The sequence below is a fragment of the Periplaneta americana genome, chromosome 17 (genome assembly GCF_040183065.1).
Source record: "Periplaneta americana isolate PAMFEO1 chromosome 17, P.americana_PAMFEO1_priV1, whole genome shotgun sequence".
In the NCBI taxonomy this organism is placed as follows: domain Eukaryota; kingdom Metazoa; phylum Arthropoda; class Insecta; order Blattodea; family Blattidae; genus Periplaneta; species Periplaneta americana.
The window spans coordinates 123,961,831-123,986,910 of NC_091133.1; the positions used below are offsets into that span (position 1 = coordinate 123,961,831).

At 35.3% G+C, this 25,080-nt stretch overlaps 1 protein-coding gene across 1 annotated transcript; it reads right to left on the reverse strand.

Moving 5' to 3' along the window:
- Positions 1 to 12,783: 12,783 nt before the first annotated feature.
- On the reverse strand, positions 12,784 to 21,366 carry SdhD (succinate dehydrogenase, subunit D). Its single transcript, XM_069816169.1, has 3 exons — positions 21,180 to 21,366; positions 15,697 to 16,054; positions 12,784 to 13,120 (listed from the first exon to the last, which is right to left on the reverse strand). The coding sequence occupies exons 1-3, from the start codon at positions 21,223 to 21,225 to the stop codon at positions 12,943 to 12,945; spliced, it is 582 nt and encodes a 193-aa protein (XP_069672270.1). The 5' UTR covers positions 21,226 to 21,366; the 3' UTR covers positions 12,784 to 12,942.
- Positions 21,367 to 25,080: the final 3,714 nt, after the last annotated feature.

A 25,080-nucleotide genomic window follows, 5' to 3' on the forward strand; every position in this document is an offset into this window, starting at 1 on the left:
TATATATATATATATATATATATATATATATTAGTATTGATTGAATTAATCTGTGCATTAAGTTATTACAAACATTTTACGATTATGTCCATGACTGTTTAATAGTAACTTTTTAATGTTGTTACACGTTAAAGTAACTACACTGTTTATTATATTTATTACGGAGGCACTTAATAAATAATAAATTCTAAGTGAGCACGTACACAATACAGAATCAGAAACACTTTAGCACTTTAGTAGGGTAACGAATGTTCATTGATCACTGTTACTAGTATTGGTACTGTCCTCTCTTCCGAAAGTTGTGACTGCACTTGCAGTAGGCCTGAGCCGTCCCTTATTTGTTTCAGAACTCAATAGATTTATGACTTCCACATGTAGTGTCCTTTTCTTGTATTTTGTTCGGTTCTCTTGGCGGAAGGATGTTATAAAAGGATCAGAGGTGGCAAGGAGTCGATTGAATATATCCCGATTAGTGGCCTCTCTTGAAATCTTTCTGGCATACAGTTCACGAAATTGCTTAAGGTGTTTATACCTTGCTTCTTGTGCTTCTTCCGACATTTGTCCAATTGAATGATAAATTTGCAAAACGACTTAAGTCCACATTTTGGGAGTTTTGAGTTGAGAGCATGATTATGTTACCATGTGCAAGGCTCATCGTTTAGTAACAGAATGACTTTAATCCACGACTTTTGTATGGTTTTCCTTAGCAGCAGAATGTTTGGTTAAGGGGTAAAACGAATTTAGTCCTGGTCTTAAGTTGTTTTGTCTGTCAAGTACTGAAGAAACTTACATAATATGTAATTTTAATTATACAATCAGCTGACAAAATGTTTTTTGTCTGTTGTCATTGGTAATTCTTCAGTTGAGAAAATTTACTACGTTTGAAAAACAGAGCATGAAAATGAAAAGCAATATGTTCAGTAATTGTGCTGAACTTGTAGCTGAAGTGAAAAGTATTGCAAAATGGAGCCAAGTTAAGTATCTAGAGAGAGAGGATTTTCTTGCTGTCACATTTGACTACATGAAAAATGTAGCTTGCCTAACACCAGTTCAGGATATGTACTACTATCGCCAGCTCACCGTCTCAGTTTTCTCTGTGCACAGCATGAAAACTAGTGAAATGTCCTTTTGTGTCTACCATGAGGGACAGCCCAAGAAACGTCTTAATTAGGTATGTAATTTTCTCCTGCACACTACTTCGATAACTATGTCACATCCAGTATATTAAAGAACTGTGGTTGTTCTGCAACAGTTGTCTGGGACAAAATAAGAACAGGCTACTAATCAAATTCTTAATGGCAATAAGTGCTCAGAAACATTTCTTCATCAGAGGTCTGTGCTCTTGTGATTAAAAAATTGTTCAAAATAATGTTGTTCAACAATTGCAATAAGGTTATTTTATGATTTTGGTATAGGCTAAATAAATTTAGTTAAATATGTTTGTGTCAATAACCTAATAATTATGATGCAGAATTGAAGTTAATTTGCAGAACAACTTAAGTCCTGAAGATAATTAAATTTTTTACAACCTGAAGAAGAGTACAAAAGTATGAATTTTTATACTAAAAATTTTTCTCTTACATATAAAAAATTATATTGTAACAATATATGGTTCAGCGAAGTCAAAAACAGTTTTCTTTAATTTTCTCAAAACTACTTCTAGGGACATAAGTCGTTTTGTAAATTCACCATTCAATTGGAAGTAATGCCTCGGAAATAATAGTCGAACCATGAATGTGTATTTTATGTACAGTGGCAGGCATGGGATACCAAGAGTATAGTGAGACAAATAATCTGGCAGTCTCAGTTGCATATTTTTCAAATTCATTTGTGTTTATTTCAGATCCACAGGATATGGTTTTAAGTATAATTCCACATCTGTGGATGAGATTCCTGACAATGCCGGTTATTTCTGCACTTACTTTATTTTTGCAGCGAATCTTAAATTTTTCGCAATCTCTGCGGTTTTTCTTACATTTTGAGTTTTTCTACGCTTAGACCTACTACTGCTCTCTCCAAACTTTGCCTGTGGTCCTCTTTTCTGTAGAGTAGGTTTTATAGCATTTAAATCACATACAAAATCTTTATCTAAACTGCTAGTTTTTTTTTTTAAATCAAACACTCATCCTGTTAGATTGATCGATTCTGCGAAACAAATTAATGCAAAAACGAGAAACATGTCTTTCTAACAATTTCATTTGATCATGGGATACTTCTAGACCGATTTTTGTAATAAGAAACTGCAATACTACGTCTTTCTGTTTCTTACGACCACTTTTTTCCTTCTGTAAAGTATCAAACAATTCTTTCCCTTTGCAACGGTACTCCATTCTGAAACCAAAATAAATGACTAAAAATTTGTTACTTTTTACTTTTATAACTATTTGATAGCCAAATTGAACATAGTTTTGCTGTAGGGAAGAAATTAACTGATACTGAGAATATTCGTATTTTAGACGATTAATTTGAAGTACGCCAATACATATATTTATCTAAATTTTATCAAAAGGGGCAAATATGGGCAATTTTATCTTTCAAGATCATCAAGTAAACATGTCAGGCTACACGTTGGTCAAGGAAATAACACGGGGCAACGTGAGGCAATTTTTGCTGGTCTGCATAAAGACCGAACTTAAGGAATCACAAAATAAAATTTTACATAATATGATTATGATTCCTCAGCGAAGCATAATATACTTAATCATTATAATAATAACGTATTCTTAATTCAGAAACATAACTCTAACAATCCATAATAACATGTACCTGAAAATCAACCACAGAAGTACAAAAGATATAATTGAAATTCTAATTGAAAAACACACAATCACAACACAGCAAAAACGACACTTCATGCACTACTTTCAAAGGTTCGAATACAACTGCGTAGAATTAGACCTGCTACGAGGGTGGCTGTTTTATGACCGCCAGACCTTGGAGATAGTTGGGGTATATTGCAAACATCATAAAATTAAAAGTGAAAAAATCATTTTTGGCCAGCTTTTGAGCCTCTTGGAAACACTGTGCAATGGTGCAGCTCACATCAGTATTTGACTCACACAGAGTAGAAGGGCAACATTGGAGTTGGTTCCATATTGCTTATTGCAAAAATGGCACTTGGTTCCTACTTGTGTGATTCAAATGAGAGGCAACATTCTAGTTCTAATCCATGTTTAACACTTTATTATTGGAAAACTAAACATCCGAGACACTAATTGTGGGATTACAAATAAAATTAAAAAATATATATATTCATTAGCATTTGTTCATACATTGACTTATCATTCCAAGGTGAAGTCAAGGGGACCATTGATTCCATCAACATCATCCTGTCCACACCTGTGGAGTAACGGCTAGCGCGTCTGACCGCGAAACCAGGTGACCCAGGTTCGATTCCTGATCGGGTCAAGTTACCTGGTTAAGGTTTTTCCGGGGTTTTCCCTCAACCCAATATGAGCAAATGCTGGATAATTTTCGGTGTTGCATCCTGGGCTCATTTCACCGGCATAATCACCTTCATCTCATTCAGACGCTAAATAACGTAAGCTGTTAATAAAGCGTCGTAAAATAACCTACTAAAATAAAAAATTCATTGGATTTTCTTCTGCAGTTACATATTTGATGCCTAAACATCTTCGGTTCTACAACTTTCTTTGATACATTAACATTACTCTTGTTGCTATAATGTAATATAATATAATATAATATAATATAATATCACTCCTATTAGCAAAAAAATTGTATTCAAACTCCCATATTTACACAAAACAAACATGGGAACTGACAGCTTGGAGTTGGTTCTAAATTGCAAAACACTGCACTATGGATTCTGTTTTTGGTGGTTGGTTCAGATTTCTCTATAGGGCAGCACGTTACAGATAGGAGTTGGTTCTATTTTGTATAAGAAACTATAGACATTAAGACACATTTTGCAATAGAAATCCAGATATTCATAAAATGGTGGTTGGTTCCATATTGCATAAGTGCATCCAATTAGAAATGAGTCAGTATTCAGGACGAGTTTATCACAATCTTCCAGATCATTATTAATACATTTCGAAATGTACTAATAATGGATTAGTAAAGTCCATAGTTATAATTACTTCTAAAGCAGTTTATTTAGTTTTTTTTTTCTTTTTGGTTGTAAATATGACTTATCTCAATACTGAATCGGAAAGAGCTCCGAAAGGGGCTTTCAGTAGAATAAATAACTAAAAAATGGCAATTTTTGAGTTGTCGCACTTTTGAACTGGACAATCGATATGTCGATGCTGTCAAGGTCATACAATCGATCTTTTTCAATGTTACTTGAATATCCAATGTCGAAACCAGCTGTGATTATCACATGTGATGTTAGGTAGTATATTTTTAAAAAACAGCTTCCCTCCCATCCAGCGCTTTTATATTTTTGGTTATACAGGGTATCCACATGAAACCTTTACAATTTCAGATGTAAATAAATTATCGAGACATGATATCTCAATGCGGTTTTCTGCATGTTCATCAGAAACTGTCAAAGTTTTTATGGGAATTTTGTTGGATTGCTGAACTATGTTTTTAGGTTGCAGATGTGAATTTTGGTGAATCTGACTGTAGGAGATGTGGATACCTCAGGAGATGTGCACAAAATGTATCCTGGTCTATCGAGACACAATCAGTAAGTCCATTTGTAGTGCTGCCAGGGAATTGAATTTGCCGCATTCGACTGTCCACAAAGTCCTTTACAAGAATCTGAGGCTGTACGTGTACAAAGTTCAGCTAGTGCAAGCTCTTCAGCCAGATGATCGTCCACGCCACGCAGCATTTTCTGTCGACATGCTGACTAGAATTGATGCTAAGGAAGGATTTCTTTGGGGACAAATGCACCTTGCACACGTTCAATGTCCTCCACACTTGTGCTTTGCTGCAGCACACTCCTAAGTCTATAAATTTTTGGTGCCACTCCCGAATTGTTGGCTGTGATGGGGGTTCTCTTTCATATTGGATTCAGACATGACATTGCTTGTGTGTATGTGATCATGTCGCGATAAACAGGATACACATTATGCCTCCTCTTGAGGTGTTCACATCTCTTTCACTGTCATATTTCACCAAAATTCACACCAACCAAAAAAAAAAAAAATCATTTCAACAATCCAACAAAATTCCCATAAAAACTTTGACAGTTTCCGATTAACATGCAGAAAACTGCATCCAAATATCGTGTCTCAATAATTTATTTACATCTGAAGTTGTAAAGGTTTCATGTTGACACCCTGTAGTTCTCTTCATGTAGAGGTTCATTAATCATTCATGAATTTTAAGAATATAAAAAATTGATTGCCATTCATTAAAATATAATTTTTGTTAAAAGTCCTTCAATTGATATGAGGATTTTTTGTTTGTCACGGAAGTCTTTATGTTTCTGATCTCTCTTGTTGAGACAAATTATTGAATACTTGTTATGTCTGGGCTGGGATCTACACTTGACTGTCATTTATACTTAGAGAATAAATAACAGAACTGAATGAAGAAACCTAACCTTGCAGACAGCTATCACCTTAGCTTTTATGAATCTTTTGTTTTGGATAACCTGAATGCTCTGCAGATATCTTAACTTGAAAAAAGCAAACTAGTGGAAAATATGTGCAAGGGAAAAACATTTGTCCCTATGAGCTTGTTACATCAGTATCTTCACCTGGAATGCACGTTAGCAATTTTTTCTCCATTTTGGTTTTGTGACAACAGTAGTTAACTTAGCTGGGATCGAGCCCAGGACCCCCAGTTCTATGCACTGGATACTCTACACCTGAGCTACGCTGAGGCTCAATCCAGATTACCGGATCGAATCTTCCTCTTTTGGTTTTTCCCCTTTGTGGGGTCCTGGGTTCGATCCCCAGCGCCGGAGCGAATTTTTCTCTGTCATCAACAAATAATAACCATATCAGAAAGTTCTGTAGGGCCAAAAAATTAATAATCTTTACTTAGCTAACTTTGTTCAGAAATGAATAATAAACGTAAGGAAGGTCTGTGGTAATGTAAAGACTTCTAATTAACATTTTAAGAAACAGATGAATTCACTTGAGAAGTTGAGGCATTATTGTCTCGGACTTGTATTCAGGGGGCCCAGGTTCAAATCTGGAGGCCGTTCAATCTAAGCTGAGTTTTTTTTGGGAGGGAAGAGTTTCCCCCCACTTTCAAAGGCGAATACCAGATTGGAATTTACTTTCCATCTAGGTACCCCGAATGTTCTATCCATTGTCTGTATATGTGTTCGTATTGCCTTTAGACCTGTATCAAGCTGATACCTCACCAGGAAAGTTCCTTCATTGTCCATGTCTCACGAGTGAACCAAAGAATTATCCCTTCTGTAAGGGCACTAGCTTGTGAGACCCAGAAATGAGGTTAAACCAGGGTAAAGAATAGCACATCCGAAAATTAAATCCATTAAGTTACCATATTGTGTTCTGTAAGTCACTAATTTAGCGTTGTATTTATGATAGAATGTTACAAAAGTTATAATACAGTAGAGTGCTTTTGGATATGTTTGATAAGAAGTAACTGAGAAATTTATGTATTCAATGTAGACTGACCTCGTTTCTTCAGCTCGCATTTCTTCTTCTCCAGTCACACATTAACTGGACCCTTCAAGTAACTGAATCTTATTTCTCACTATTATACTCTCATTGCACAGGTCGTGTCACGTAATGTTTAATTCTACCAGGCATTCAACTGCCATGTGAAAAGAATGTAAAAGGGACAAATCTTAGAATGTAGGCTTTCACAGCCAGTGTTGATAGGATGCGTATTTTCCGGGCTTGAGGGCCGTGGTCTGTCGGTGTTACAACCAAACATTTCATCCACTACTCCGGTGGACATCTTCAGTGGCGTGGTACACGTGTGCGGAGAGATCTGCTGTGTGTATCAGGCAGTGGCGTAGCGTCAATGTAAGCTAAAAAGCTAAGCTTCCCCAGTTAATAATAATTTCATAACAAACCTGCAGTTTATGAACAAAATTATTTATTAATTTTAATAGAATTTATATTTACGCGTTAAATATTGTGATGCGGCAGCTTAGGATGATTTGTGATGCAGCAGTAAACAAGAAGCCTGCACACACCATCTTCCAATCCCCTCATTCTTCTGCATACCCTACCCGCAGATTTTCCATCTCTTTCTAACAAAATTACCCTGGTCGCAAGGCTTGCAAGAAGCTAGCTTCAACATTGAAAAGAATTTAGTTTCCGAGTTATCCCTTTCGTGAGTTGTGTTTAGTTGAAGTGATAGTGTGCATTGTGGCTTGTATAATAAATAATGAGTGAAATAACTGTTGCTGACACTAATTTACTTGAATTTCTAGGACAATTCCATTATCAAGACTGACTTATGAACAAAAGTGTGATTTAAAAAACAAACGACCGACTCCCTTGCTGTCAATGAAGGACACAACCAAGACAGACGCATACATACGTAATTACTAATACTGTATCTATTGACCGTTAATATTGTGATTTCTCTAAATATGACAGGGAGTGAGCTAGTGTTAAATTATACGTATACATGTCTATTTGTTAAGAGATATGTGTAAACCATGAAATCATATTTTACTACGTACCATTTGAGGTGATACCTTATTGGTATTACTTACGAGGTTCCAACCAATCTTCGGACTGCTGACTTGACATTGACTACTATTTATTTTAAGACTATATTTTTCCAATAAGTTATTTCATATGTACATGGAAGACAATTTGAGTTAGCTTCCCCTGCTCAAAATTTCATGCTACGCCACTGGTATCAGGTACTGGCATTGAGACCGGTAGCACGTCGATATTTAAGGTGTGGGGCTGTTGTTGCTTGTTGGCGCGCATGGTCCGCACCAGTGGCTTCGGTGTTCTGATTGTTTGTCATAGTTCTAATTGTCGGAGAAAGGGTTTGCCTGAGGGCCGGATACCAAGCTTTGTTGACCTTGAGTCCTTCCTCCTTAAGGAAGCACACCCATCAAACCCTTTCTCCGACAATTAGACACTATGACAAACAATCAGATCTCTCCGCACACGTGAACCACGCCACTGAAGATGTCCACCGGAGTAGTGGACGAAACGTTTGGTTGTAACACCGACAGACCACGGCCCTCTAGCCCGGAAAATACACATCCTAAAAGGGACAAAATTCAGACTATGTTGATGTTTATTAATGCTCTGACATTTTATTTACTTGGACGTACATTGGTGCCATCTCCAGAGATCTAGTTACTTGCTATGTAGAATGTTTACTGTAGGCACCTCATGAAAGATGATAGAGCACTTATGATAAGGATGATTATTAATTATAGAGTAGTGATATGCTGGCAGCGGAAACTGGAATGCTTGTCTTCCAAAAATGTGCGTGATTCTTTCAAGAAAAGGACATTGAATTAAATAGAAAGAAAGAAACATGGTAGCTATTTAAACATTAGTAAGTTCTCAATATTAAAACATCACACCAAGCGTCGTTAATAAAATTAAGAACTAGTTTCATACATTATACTTGTATTTATATTTGTTGTGGTGCATATTTATGCTGCACTGCATGCCTTTGACATTTATGGCTAGTAAAAACTCCCAAGGACTTTTCTCCAGTATATAATGTGGTGTTAATATATTCTTCAAATCATAATGTACAGCTTGAAACTTCTATAAACAAATATTGTATTGTATGTTGTAATAAGTGTTTGACGCTAATTTTACTAATTTGTAAAACCACTGTCTGTACTATATTTCATCATATTAAATCTTGTAACAAGAACTAAGTGAGAAAGCAAATTTTGTTTCGAAAATATAACCTTGAATTTATACATTATCATGCAGAATGAGATGTAAGGTAATTGCTAAATCTGTGTAAGTAGTCTTTCTCTGTAATAGGTGCAATATGACATACAGCAGCCTTAGAAGTTAAATTCAATATTCGTAAATATGATGTTATGCAAATCTGGCTTTCAGGTAGTAGCTCCCTGTTTCGGGGCCGGGTATCGATCGCAGGACCCTTCACTTAGTGCACAAATGCTCTCCCGACTGAGCTACCCCAGGAACTATACACGACACCATCACAATTTTTCCTTTATATCCACACAACTCAAATGGGTTGACAAGACGCCAGAACCCAACTTTGAGTGCACACAATTCTGTGTGACTTAAACAGGAAGCCACAATTTAAGTCATCTAAGTGATGGTGAGGAAATCATGAACAGATAGAAGGAATATTTTCAGAAGCTTCTAGATTTAGAGCAGGAAATGCAGAAGGAAGAAGCAGAGATGCACCAGAACAATGAGTTGCACGAGACATCTCAAAAGAAGAGCTTACAGCAGCCGTTAAGAAGCTGAAGCTAGGAAAGACAGCTGGCATTATACCAAAGATGCTAAAGGCTATGGGGAAAAGTGAAATGCCTTCTACACCCAGCGTGGAAGCACAAGATCATACCAAAGGATTGGGAACTGTCATGGCTATATATAAGAAAGATAATTGGGAATATTCTAATTATAGGTGAGCAGACTTCGAATTGGAAGAACCCCAGTGTGAATTCTAGTCAGAATGCACATATACAACCTAATTTTTACATCATGCCAAATAAGTGAAAAGCTAATTGAGCATAAAGTGCAAGCACATGTTTGGTACCTAGATCTGAAAAAAGACTGATAAAAGTCCATGGGAGGGGCTCTTGCGTGTTTTGCAAAAGTGCTACGAGTAAGGCAGCTTAATAGGGGCACTCAAAAGATTTTACAGAATATGCCAGAACTAACTGCATACTTCAGGGAAGATCTTGAAAGAGTTTGGAACAATGGCTGGTATGAGACAAGGAGACATTTTGTTGCTCTTCCTGTTTGTCATCTTCTTGGACGATGTGATGAAAGGAGGATTCCATTTTGTTGACACAGATTGCTCACTTGGATAATAATTTAAATATACATCTCTGGTTAAAGTAGCATAAATAGCCTACGCAAATATATCTCACTGTACCATTTACCCTCTTGCTTCTCTACTAGAAAAATAAGCCCTAAACTTGTCTCCAACACTAAATGATTCAGCAGAATTATTGCCTCCAAATTTACATAATATTTTCGAAAGGAAGTAGCTCAGCTGTCGTTCACTTGATGATCACCAATGTTTTTTTTTTTTTTTATTTTATTGGGTTATTTTACGACGCTGTATCAACATCTAGGTTATTCAGCATCTGAATGAAATGAAGGTGATAATGACTGTGAAATGAGTCCGGGGTCCAGTACTGAAAGTTACCCAGCATTTGCTCGTATTGGGTTGAGGGAAAACCCCGGAAAAAAAACTCAAACAGGTAACTTGCCCCGACCGGGATTCGAACCCGGGCCACCTGGTTTTGCAGCCAGACGTGCTGACAGTTACTCCACTGGTGTGAACTCACCAATGTATGCTCAGCGATAACGCTATAGCAGAACCATAGCTAAACAGTAGTGATAGACTTTATCCATCTGTAGTGGTTAATATTGATTACAATTTATAAAAAAATTAATAAAATAGAAAACTTTACTGTAATCGGAGGTTTATTCTGATATGTGTTCGATAGTTGAAGACTATAACTTTGTCATGTATGTTTTTCAAAATAATTTTAAAATTTTACAGTATCTTTCCAAAGAACCCATAAACAAACTGAAACACCCTTAGAACAAATTACGACAATGTAAGAAAAGGAACCACCTCACCTTACCAGTTCCTTACCTGTCAAGAACAGGCGAAACTTAGCAGACTCAGAATTGGTCATTCCTATCTCACCCTCACCCACTCTTACCACCACAATCAACATGTAAGCACTCACCATCCAACATCTTTTCAACGAATGCAGCAAATCTAAGAATGAAAGACAAACATACAGAATTCCTAATGATCCATCATCTGCGTTTAACAATCTCAAACTTACATGTTTGCCTCTCAAAGTAGTCCCCTCCTGGAGATCCGATTGGGAAAAAATAAAAGATCCATTCAATGATTAAACAAATCCAAAGTTTAAATAAAATCGTAGTTCTTGAGTGGATTACCATACATTGGGGTATAAGTGGTAATGAGAGAGCCGACATTCTAGCAAAGAAAGGCACTAAAATTGAACAAAAAACTATTATTTATTTAATGCAGAGGTAATTGACAAATGTCATTAACCTTACAATGACCAAAAGAAACAGAGAATATACAAAGACAATTATAAGAGTACAGCTTAAAAGTAAATAATTTAGGGGGAAAAAAAAACTAATTTTTTGTAGTCAATAAAACAAGTTACTAAAAATAAAATTAAAAATAATTATAATGTCCAAATATTAAATACTACAGAAAATTGCTATTGGAATTTAATTCCTGTCGTACCACGTAAATCTGCTGTGGTCATGTTCAGACTCCTCACAGGTCATGATTGTCTGGGTAAACATTTCCATAGAACTGACATCCTATTTACTCCAAATTGTGAATTGTGTTCTCAAGAAGAAATGGATATGAATCATTTAACACACTGTGAAGCATTAAAAAAAAAAAAAAATACAAGTCTTACATCTAAATACTGAAAAGCAAGAGAGAAAAATAACTCAATTGTTAAATCAAGAGCATTAGATACCTACCTAGAATCTCAAACTCCATCTGAAGATACTTCCATACTACAAAAAATACTGGTCACTGGACTCGAATCTAATTTGTTTCATAACTGTATAACCAAAAAAAGTAAATGTTAAACGTAATCAATTTCACATTAACCAGTCACGATATGACCTAGATGTCAAAGCAGCTGTAAAGTTTAAAAAGAAATGTATTACATGTGCCCAGACAAAATACTGAAGTAATGAAGATGAGACTTACGAAACAAGTTGCATGAAAAGTATTATAATGCAGATATATCTGTAGATTAACCGACACCACTACTAAATCTATAGCCATTCAGTTTATTTTTAGTAATATCGTAATCAGTGCCTCATTATATTCTGTTGCAAATTACTGCAGAGACTTCTTATGTGGTCTTATAAAACATGTCATAAATCGATCTATAAAGTTCTAATGGTCTTATATGAAATATATTCATAAAATGTTGGTCCAGATATTTTTAAATTTTTGTATATATTTTTTTTAAGTTCTGTTCATACGTAGAGACCTAGAAACAAAATTTGGGCCATGCGCAGTATGTTATAATTGGAGCTCGGAAAATTCAGGTGGCCCAAATTTTGTTTCTGGGTCTGTTCAAACATTATCCACTCTTTAAATTGAATAATTTGTAATGAAATGGTACATCTTATCCTTATTATAGGAAGAATGGCTTGCAATTTTCAGATATGTTGCTGTCTCTTCTTACAGAAACTGCCAGAACAAAAACTGATTTTTCGTCTATTTCCCCCTTTTCCTGAGAATGTTTGATAATACATTTGTACATCTTTAAGTGTTCCAACCAGTAATGAACACGTCTATGTTATTTTCGTATGAAAATGTTAAGAGATTCTGTATAATGCAGTTATCATACAATGTCAGGAGTTAATTTCTTTGATAAACGAAATTATAAAAAAAAAAAAAAAATTCATTGCTCAAGAGGAAAACGGAAATTCTTGTAATGTTTCATAATTAAAGGATGAATATGAAAAAATAGTACTTTATAAAATAAATCTGCAGTAACATTATTCAGTCAAATCTCCCTTCTTCCCCTTCCTCTAGAGTGTATGAGTACCAATACTAATGTGCGAAATTTATTATTTTCATTAATATATTTATGTAGTTTTTTTTTTTTTTTTTTAGGGTTTGTACAACCAAGTACATATTTCTCACAGCACATTTCAAACAAATTGTTTATTTTTGTAAATTCAATACTAAATATGTGGCAATAATCAGACATGATAAAAATCTCCTTCCAACATATGAAATACAAAATATTTCCAACACAATAAGCATGCCATCAGCTAGGCCTCTATCTCATTCTTCTCAGATGACTGACTACAGCTTCCAGAACTGTTTGATGGCGTTGACAATGCCCACGTCGTTTGTAATGAACAAGAAGAGCCCAGCAAGAACAGCCACTGACATAACGTACACTGCACCAATAGCGATTTTGGGAATCACATTCCCAAAGAGAATTGGGCGTACATAATCCAGAACTATAGCTTCAATGCCCCTGAAAGCAAAATGAACAATAATCAAATTATTTTTTAAATATAATTTTAACATAAACAGAGTTTCTACTTTCTGCTTGTATTTTATTTATTCACTAAAGAAATCAGCTCAAAAATTTTGAGTGACCACATGTACAATATAATGTGATATTTGAAACATTCAAAAGAAAGAAAGTTAATTGTTGAAGGCAAATATAAGTGAACTAATTGAAATAGAGATGATGTAATATTTATAATAGACATTACATAATCAAAAGAAATGTGAAGTTCCTTAAGATAATTCCATGTGAATTTTGTAATAGAACCTCTACTGCCAAACAGCAAACCAATGACAGACCATTATTTAATGGGGATATGTACTTTTGAGGAAGATGAGTCAAACAAGGTATTTGTAGACTTCTTCTCAATATCAACCTTCGTGGCCTGATTTAGGTTCCTTTTGAAACAATAGTAGGGTCAAGAATAATAACCTGTTTAAGCTTCCGTTAATAGCAATGATGTCTGCCCATCTAAAAGAACCATTTGATGATACACAATGTACTTCCTCATGAATCTCCCAATTTAAAGTTTTCAATGATGTTGCCAAAGCATGTCGTACATGATGATGTCTAACACTGACCAACAGCTCACCTTTAGGACGTCCAGGCATGTGTCCAAAAGTTTCAAGCTCACTACAGTCTGGATAATGGCAGTGGGTTGTGTTTAAGGTTCTGCCCAGTATTGCATGAACCACTGAAATATTGCTTGACATTTTTAAAGCACTGGTCCATTCTGAGAAAAATAGGCCCTTTCGATTGCTTACCCACGAGTTAGCCTTGGGGAGATCACTATAAACAATAACCCCTTTACCACGCAAGTTTGGAATGATTCATTTCTTAAATGTTTACGAATTTTACGACCTGACCAGTTGATAGCATCAATAGTGGTGATATTTAATTCTGACAGAGCAGAAACTAACATTAATTTGGATGATTATGGGCATTAACTTTAAAAAGTCCTGACATTTTATAATATGAAAACACTAGTGGAAAAATTCATGTCTTCCTAAATAAACATTAATGTAGCTTACGTGAACAGTACATTTTACATAAATAGAGTTAATGCAACTATAGTAGACTCTTGCTAATCTGGCCATTCCTTGCACATGGGTGTCGGATTCCTGAGAATGCTTAAAAATGTCATTGAATTTAATGTTATAAGCTGTGCCAACTATTCCACTTGCACTTCTAAATCGAAACTAAAACATTTCACATATGTCATGTATATAAGTGCAAATTTCTCAGAAAATAGAATTGATAAAGTACACTAGGAGGAGACTGGATTAGCGAGAGTTTAGTGTATACACATTTTTCAATTTGAAATTTCATTTTTTTCCAAACAGACATTGACTTAACAAATGAGAGATACTTTTCCCTACTGAGTTAATGTAACTATACATACTGCCAACCATTTCATAATAATTACGCCCAAATAATAATTACACATTTTATATGGGATGTGGTGAAAATACAAAAGATTTAGTTCTACAAGGTTGAAAAGGTTTGAATTTAAATTGTAAGCTTGAAAAAATACGAAATGAAGTTATTAGATAACAAATGAATGAAAAAATAATACAATTTTGGATTTTGTACAATACAGACAATTGGAACAGTATGGACATGTGAAATGTATGGAGGATGAATGGTTACCAAGAAGAGTTTTGAAATTGACTCCAACGGGGAAAAAAAGGAAGGAGTAGATCTCAAAACACTTTGCTGCAGAAAATTAAGAAAGCAATGGAAAAAAAAGAGGACTATGGGAATGGGAAGACAGAAAGTTTGAGGAAGAAGATAAACTCCATTCTGTACTTCTGTAGACTCTCTGTCACTGTTTTTTCCCTTGGTGCACTTGGTCTACAGCACACCAATGTGATGACTGATGATGATTAATGGAACAATTGTGGAATGCTGTTAGGGGAAATGGGAGTACTCCACAAAAACCTAACACACTTTATTTTTTATTTTAGTAGGTTATTTTACGACGCTTTATCAACCTCTTAGGTTATTTAGCATCTGAATGAGATGAAAGTGATAATGCCAGTGAAATGAGTCCGGGATCCAGCACCGAAAGTTACCCAGCATTTGCTCATATTGGGTTGAGGGAAAACCCCGAAAAAAACCTCAACTAGGTAACTTGCCCCGACTGGGAATCGAACCCAGGCCACCTGGTTTCGCAGCCAGACGTGCTCCACAGGTGTGAACCTAACATTCTTTATCCACTACAAATTTCACATGGACCCACTGGGGTTCGAACCCAGTTACCAGGTGGAAAGCTGATACTAGTTGTTTCGGTAATGGTGTGCATGGTCTATGGATAGTTGAAATTAATACTGCTCCTATTTTTAATTTGAAAAATTATACTATCCTCTCATATTGTATACAATTTAAACTCAATTGTACACATAAGATTGAAGACGCTTGGTCATTAAAATTGAAACAATTATGGACAACTACTATTTGACAACAGTATCCAAAACTTGTCGTCAGTATGTACAGTTTGTTGTGCAATGTCAGTATTTATTCCAAAGTAGTTAACTCACCAATGGTTGTGTGTTACAATCGCCACTGCCAGCAGATAGTCCATAAACTGTGATGGAAAAATGAATGCTGAAGGTACAATCCCAAGAAGACCAACAGCCAAGGCTTTTTCTGCAGTCCAAAGTTTCGTGTGATCATGTCCGTGCTCTGCCATACGCTTTGCACTAACAGAGAACTGTGCATTCTGCATCAAGGAATCTGGTTGGTGTGGTGGCCTCACAGCGAGAATACTTTGTTTAACCATATTTCTATGGGAATTTATCGGAGACTGTGATGTGGACGTATGGTGGAACTGATAGTTGGTGGAAATTGTACTGCATCTTAACAGCTGACTTCGAGTGAAAGACTGCAATGGGCACACTGAAATAAACGCAGAGAAAATCATCTACATTACCATACATTAAAACTCAAATTTGTCTTGCCTACACTTTCCTTTATTAACATTATTTTGCTGCTATAAGCCTATACTGGGTGTTCATTTCAAAGTGTGTCATGACGTCACTGTTGATGAGTCGGCGATTTGAAGCAAGTTTCAACTTTTGTGTCAGAGAAGTTGCCTATTAATCAAGACGTTCAATATAAACTTGAGAACGTGTACGGTATAACTTGAACGTCGTAGCAACAGATGGCGGTCTGTACGGTCTGTGTGCTACCATAACCTCTTTCGAACTGTGTTTTTCGCGGGCAAGTCGTACATTGGTTGCTTACGGCAACATTCCACAATACAAATCAGATGCTCCGTGTCCATGTTGACCGTCGAAGTTAATGTCAACAAATACGTAAGTAATCGTCTTAACCCTCTCCACATATCCCGACAGTAAGAAAAAATTCACCTCAGTACATGTTTCGAAACAGTTCACATTCCTTCCACTACCGGCGTTACTGTACGTATCGCTAAGTACTCTTCTGAATGAACGCCGTACTTACTAGGCAACTTTTCTGGCACTTAAGTAATACACCTCTGTGGAAGTGTAGGAAGATTGAATTCTCTAGGCTCATCGACTAGCCACACGACGGCATACAGCGAGCCATGACACACTTTGAACTGAACACCCAGTATAAAATAGGAGAATAAATGTCAGAAGGAAATGAAATTGGGAGAGGAGTACGGTATGTCAAGATTGTCTGTTATCACCTGCACTGTTCAACATTTATTTGGAGGATTTAGTAAAGAGCTGTTTTCAGAACATGGGAGGAGTGATAGTAGGAGGAAGAATAAAAGTGCATAAGATTTGCTGATAATGTAGCATTGTTAGCACAAGAGGACATGATACTAAGAGATATGCTACTGAAGCTAAATGACAGCTGTGAGCAGTATGGGATGAAGATAAATGTAAACAAGACGAAGACCATGGTTATAGGAAGAAAGGTAAACGTGCGAATTAGAAATAAGGCAGTAGAGCAAGTGGACAGTTTCAAATACTTGGGATGTACTATAAGCAGTAACATGAGGTGCTGCCAGGAAGTCAAAAGGAGGATAGCAATATCAAAAGAAGTTTTTAATATAAAAAGGAGCATCTTGGCCGGACCTCTGGAAAAAGAATTAAGGAAGAGACTAGTGAAGTGCTTTGTATGGTGATTTTTATACTGAATTTCTTTTTCTAATCTTTGATTCAAATAATAAATTCGTATTTTAAATATATAAAAATTTATTCTGTGAGGTAAATATTGAAACTTTAAAATTTTTAAATACATATATTACAGACCAACGTTGGGACATTGTCAGTATGGGCAACCTAATAACTGCGCGCAGTTTGAGCTTGTAACTGAACCACAAAGTTATCTCATGTGTGCTGTGCTTAAATCTGCAGTTTTAGTTTCGTTTTGCTACAAAGTACGGGTGGGGTATAGTAACCAAGTGTTTTTTAAATGGCTTGTACTCGGTCATTATGAAAGGGAGAGACGTGCGGCATGTGACAGTCCATTCCGTGGCTCATAGCATTTCACCTGCAGTCGGCATCATGGAGCAGTGGACGTATGTTTGCGTATGATTGTTTTGTTAGAAATGGCGAGTCAGTGACCTCGATACGGCGTGAGTTTTGCTACAGATTCAATATTAATCGCAATGATTCTGTTCCCGTGCGTGACACAATCTTATGTTGGGTTAAAGAATCTTAAAAAAAAATAGGCGCAATACTGAAGAATAAATCGCCCGTCCCCCAACGCAGAGTGCGTACTCCAGAAAACTTTCAGTCAGATAAGCGATACTGCGCAGCCCATGCCGCTCTGCTCGAAGACATTCAGCTGCTCTTGGAATCAGCAATCGTACGGTAAGACGGATTTGGCATGACAATTTACATTTACACCCATACAAGATAGGTGGTTTCAGCAAGATGGAGCCACGGCGCATATCTCCAGAGCGTCAATGGCAGTTCTTTACCTCCTGTTTTCCAATCGTCTCATTTCGAGATTTGGTGATGTTCCATGGCTCCCTCGGTCCCCTGACCTGTCCACGTGATTTTTTTCTATGAGAGTACCTAAAGGCACGTGTTTACGAGGATAAGCCCCGAATATTAGATGAATTAAAGGACACAGTACATCAACACATCACCCAAATCAACAAAGATCCCCTGGAAAAAATAGAGGTGAATTTTCGTCAGCGCCTTAAACAATGCGTCAACACAGACGGACATCACATGCCAGATGTAATTTTCCGCTCATAACTGAAATGGTATGTTCTTACAAATGTTGTTCTACGAATAAAATGTGTTAAAAACAAAAACTAACTATTTTATGATTATTTTAAAAACACTTGGTTCCTATGCCCCACCCTGTATAATGTAAGGAAGAAAAGAGATTCTATATGGGGAGGTTTTATACAATTTTCAACAAACAGTGACGTAGGTTCCAAAGCAAAATGTACAATATGTGATTTAGAAATGCAAGGTTTAATAGCAAGAATGAGATCTCATCTTCTGAAATGCAATAATTTACCGAGTTTTCATCTATTTGTGATTGTGGTGTGTTATCTTTTAACATATGTTCTAGTATTTTTAGTGTTTCACGTATGATTATGTTAGTGAGTGCATAGATTGGTGAAAATGTCAAACAGTGTTGAATTGTGGGATGTGGTTGACTAGGTCTGTGTTCTTGACTGCAGTATGATTGGTGAATTTATGTTTCTGATGATGTTTTTCACTTATTTAGTAGCTTGTATACTGGTGCAGATATGTATTAACTAGAGGTCTGATTGGTATATTAGGCTTGTGTATTTTAGGTTGAGCATTCAGTTGTGGAGCTTCTGGTTTTCATTTGTTTTCCTTCTTAAAAGTGGAAAAAGTATGAACTTCTGTTTGGTCATTGGTGTGATATGTTATTAACAATACGGTACCTTCTTTACTTCAATAAATCCAATTAAAAAAATAATTACAAGTATTTAAGTAAAAAAAAAAAAACACTGATTTTGATTTCAATTAAAAGAAAATCCTGATTTCTTTCCACCCTGGTGACAAGTTAGAGTTCTTTATTATCTGCTCATTTTCAGTAATTTGTACATATTCAATTCAAATCAAGGAGTTCCGAATAAATTCTGTCGAGAAAACCTATGTTGTGAAACTTGGACTCTCACTTCGAGAGAGAGCAACAGATGTTAAGAGTGTTAGAGGATAAGGTGCTTAGGGGCTAAGAGAGATGAAGTTACAGGAGAATGAGAAAGTTACACAACCCAGAACTGCACCTAAGATAATTAAGAACATTAAAGCCACACGTTTGAGATGGGCAGGGCATGTAACACATATGGAAGTGCGTTAACTTATATGGCAGTAAAAATTTTTAATAGCCTCCCTATCAATATAAAAAATGAAACTCAAAACATGAAATTATTTAGGGCCAAATTAAAGAAGTACCTAATTTCTCACGCCTTCTATTCTGTAGGTGAATTCATGACATTCAGTAACACTTCATGAAATTGATACTAAAACTTTGTGTTGTACTAGTAGACTATATTGTAAATCTCGTCTATATATATATATATCATCTAGACTTTGACTATAAATTAAGATTTGATAATAGTATTAAGTTTTTTGACTTGTTCCATATTCTAGCTGTAAGCATGTATGAATACCATGGAATGTTAATAAATACAATACAATACAATGGGCGAATCCAGAAATGCATATAGAGTGTTAGTTGGAAGACATGAGGGAAGAAGACCTTTGGGGAGACTGAGACATAGATGGGAGGATAGTTGTGGGATATGATGGTAGGTACTGGATTAATCTTGGTCAGGATAGAGACTGATGGAGGGTTTATGTGAGGGCGGCAATGAACCTACGAATTCTCTAAAAACCATTTGTAAGTAAGGCCTATGTTTAGCATTACAGTTTTTATATTAAACCTCTTAGGGACAGCAATATTATTATCTTAAGGAAAGTAATAATTGGAATTTCTACCCAATATCACGAACATACCAAGATAGTAGAGCTATACTAATAATTAATTACATTAAAGTGGCGAGGAAAAAGTTTGCTATGGAGATGTCATGAGTACAAAGCAAAGCTGCATTAAAATCCGGTTTTTGAAAGTCCCAGATAGGGTTATCATATCTTGAAACGAAAAATGAGGATGCCATATCAATCGGACCCTTCCAACCCCCACAGATATAAATTCATACAATGAGCAAACACGTTCAATTTCAGCATGTTTTGATACTATTTCCCTAGTAATTAGTCCTGGACCTCTCCATGTTACATGGGTAATTAAGTTAGTATCAAGAATTGAGAGGGCTACAACAGTGCATTACAATATACAGATAGTATCAAATGATTTGAGAGGTTCAGAGCACAGATGGTAGCCTATAGCTTGATAATTCTGAAGGACGACCACTCCACGATTTTCGAACCCCCCCCCCCCCCGCCCCCACAAACGACTATTTTATGCTCAACTTTTCAAAGGTAATACAAACAAATTTCGACTGTCACCTAACATAACTTATCACAACCTAAACTAAGAGAAATGCCGCTGCCCCTGTGCTCTCAAACTGCTAAATGTTTAATGAACATTAATGATGGCTAGAGGGAGGAAGATCATGCCTTACACCTCCGTCCTGTTTATGTATTAAGGAGTTGACTCGCGAGTCCCGAAATGCCGACCTAAAGTGGGTAGGCGATGGGAACCGGCTGTTACACCGTTCTTTCAGATTATGGGGAGATTTGTTGCAGTATAGGTATACTCAGGTTAGGAATTTATAGAATGTAATCTCCTAGTTTAGCGTAAGAAAATCACAATACGCACTATATTTGACAGATTGATATACGTCTCAGTATGAAAATTTATGCGATAAAATGCTAAAAATTTAGACTATAATTATTTTCCCAGCTACATCTATTTATATGGTCTTGATCTATATATACTATGCGAAATTAATAAGTAATTCATATTTATCGCAAAAACCGTACAAATTCAGTCGTAGCCCTACATTCCCTAAATTTTACAGGTAAAATTACAGTTATATAATAGAGCATTATAACACACCCAATTTCCTTACCCTTCAATTTAAGTGAGGCACTACGTAGGAAACAATTAAGAGCCATCTCTCCTTTTTTTTCTAATGCCTGAGCTTCTAGTTTTTAAATAACTAGAGACTACCCAACTTTTCCACACAAATCTACGAGACTACGATCTGTACAGCCTCCGAGGTTAGCTCCAATTGCCACCTCTAGTTTATTTTCCATGGCATGCCTTAACCGTAAAATTTTGCTGATATTGAACCAATGTTAACAATATAAAGCAGAGAGAATAGTCCTAATTTTCCCTCCTTTCACTTAAATTTCCCTTTTCACTTCAGAAGTTGTGGAGTGTTTTACTACTAACGATTTCTGACGTACGCGCGTTTTTTTAAAAACTGCAGAAGACCTATTACTTGACAATAATTCATAAATCGAAAATATTTCGTACAGTATAGAGATGAATTCGAAGGGTTCGTTGTGTAGGGAAGGCATTCCCTTCCATAGATATCAAGTGCACTACGCTATTTCACTTTAATTTTGAGATATTTATATCAAGTTTAAAATATTATTTGCATAAACTATAAACGTTATTTTACCTAGTCATTTTTTTTTAAGTTTGCAGTATAAAAATACCGTCTATCCTTCAGGTATGTATACATATGATGATGATATTATAATAATAATAATAATAATAATAATAATAATAATAATAATAATAATAATAATAATTTTTGCACAGGATAGGGACCAATGGCAGGCTTATGTGAGGGCGGCAATGAACCTGCCGCTTCCTTAAAAGTCATTTGTAAGTAAGTAAATAATAATAACTTTCATACAATGCTGTAGGAAAGAAAATTGGTACTCTATACCTTACAAACTCTACCCAATTTTCTCAGCTGTTTTGTATTTTTTTTTTCTTCAAAGAGAAAATAATAATAATAATTTTCTGAGTTTTAATCGACATAGCATAAAATGGGCACATGATGGGACCAATTTGACACAAGGGCAGACTTTCACTTAAAGGATTGTAACCATTTGTTTTGAACCTTGGTACTTCAGTTGGCGGATTATTGTTCCTTGTGGCGATGGAGTTATGTAGTTTGGACTTTTTTGGAGCAGATAATAATTTTGAAATTGGGCTTTTGTAGCCGCATATTGTTTTTAGTTGTTGGATTTTACTTTCCTTTTTGATAATGCGTCTGCAATCTCATAGTCATAATTCTACAATGTTCTGGTAAGTATTTGTTTGATTAGACCTATATCATGTAGGTATTTCTTTGATTTTGGTTATTTTTGGAGTCATAGTGCATATTGTAGCTTTAATATATTTATGTCACTCAGTGATGATAATTTTATCCAAAAATAAATAAATAAACATTACCGGTAGTTGAAGAGAACTGTTAATAATACGATTAAGTATTTCAATAACTTAAGCTGCTAATGATGTTACTATTGTTATTCATAACGTTCTCTTTCAAATATATTCATTTATAATTACATTAAATTTAGTTTACACTAGATTTAGAAGAATCTATACAGTCATAATTCGTAATTATTGTAGTCCTGTTAAATTAAATATGCAGTCAGATATTTGTAAGTCTATTAACAAACTGACAAATATGCCTACTACTTTGTGCTATCATTACCATTTCTTTTCCACTTATAAATTCAGCAGATATTAATAATAATAATAATAATATATTTATTTAATTTGGCAAAGCTAAAGCCAGCAGGCCTTCTCTTCAGCCCAGCCAGACTCTAGTCTAAGTAAAATTAATAATTTTTCGTACTTGTGACTTGAGTTAATACCAGTTAACATACAACAGGCCTACATCGATAGTATTTAAATATATCTTACCTTCTAGAGAAACTCCCATTCCTCCTTTGTCCTTTGATACAAATAACAGCAGGTTCAGAGCTACAGGTGGAAATGGATTCACATATAAATTAAGTTCCTTCTTTTCATACTGTACTCAGTTGCTTCATCTAGCTATATTGTAATATATTATATAGGGTAGTATTATAATATCTCAACCAATTTCGATTACATTTATGCCAGTTCTGTGGTTCAAGCCTAGATGAAATATTCTTTTAATGAGTATTCGTCATATAAATTCATTTAAGTATAATTCTTGAAGAAATGTTACACAATCTAGTGTCTTTGTATGTATGTTTAGTCAACAGTTCAAAGACAGGTTTGAACCTCATAAGCAGGGAAAGGATTTATATGTAAATACATATTTACTTATAAAGCTAATATAATTTATATTTTGCATTATCTTTATGTTTCACAATGTGTAGGGTTGAAAAATCCTACTTTTATTTTCCATATTTTTCCATATTTTAGAGTTTAGTACATATTTTCGTTAATTTCCATATATTTTCCATATTTCATATAAAACAGTCCATATTATATTAGGTTTAACAATAAAACAAAACAAAATTCCATTAACTTTTAAAAATACATTTCAACAATAGAGATTTAAACACATGTTCAGTAATCCCTTTAACATCAGAGTTATTTGAAAATTAGCAGTCCTATCAACAATGGGAAAGTAAGTTACAAAACTGTATTAATTTAATTTAAAATTTTTAACAGCTCAACAGTTAAATGCCAGTCAGAGTACACATAGGTTCAGTTTTGTAAATCATACTATAAAGACGGTAAATATGCCAAAAGTACGTCATTCAGTCAATTTAAAATCAAAACTAACAAGTTACATTTCAGAATTTAAAGAAGATGGTTTATCAACTGACAATAAAATATTATTTTGTAATTTGTGTCAGTGTGCAGTATCATCTACACAAAAGTTCCTGGTGCAACAACACATTACAACTAGTAAACATCAGGCCAACAAACAACTAAATTCCAAGCAGAGACAATTGTTTTTAACACAACCAACAACATCGAATGTAAGATCTGAGTTTAACATCGACCTGTGCCGTTCTCTCATCTCTGCTGATATTCCTCTCTACAAACTAAAGAATAAGGTCTTCAGGGAATTCCTTGAAAAATATACTCAACATACAATCCCGGATGAGTCAACACTTAGGAAGACGTATGCTCCATCCATCTACGATGAGACAATACAGAAGATAAGAGATGAAATTAAAGATAGTTCAATTTGGGTTTCCATTGATGAGACTCCCGACAAAGAAGATAGACTTGTTGGTAATGTAGTTATCGGTTTGTTAAGTGAACAATATTCTGAACGAATTCTTTTACATTGTGATGTTCTAGAAAAGTGCAATAACAAAACTATAGTTAAACTGTTCAACGAAGCTATGGGTATCCTGTGGCCAAAGGGTATTATGTACGATAATGTGTTATTCTTTATTAGCGATGCTGCCCCTTATATGGTCAAAGCTGGACAAGCATTATCTGTTGTATATCCTAAATTGACTCATTTTACTTGTGTGGCGCATGCATTTCATCGTGTGGCAGAAGTGGTCAGAGACAATTTCCCTAAAGTAGATTTGTTGATTTCATCAGTGAAAAAAGTATTTCTCAAAGCTCCCAGTAGAGTTAACGTGTTGAAAGAAATGTACCCTGAAATTCCATTGCCACCAAAGCCAATTTTAACTAGATGGGGTACATGGCTAGAAGCAGTTGAATATTATGCCGAACATATAGACTCTATTAACAATGTTCTCCTTGCATTGGACTCTGAAGATGCAGTCTCAATTGATACTGCGAAAACAGTTACCTGTGACATAAGTGTGAAGAATGACTTAGCTCACATTCAGCATACATTTTCATGCATCATAAAAACGCTCAAAAGTCTCCAAAATAGGCACCTTTCACTATCTGAAAGTTTTGAAATTATAAATAGTACTGTGGAACAACTGAATCGTGGTAGAGGTAAAGTTGCAGATGCAGTAAGAGCTAAGGTGGACACTGTACTTTCAAAAAACCCTGGATATGAAGAACTACAAAAG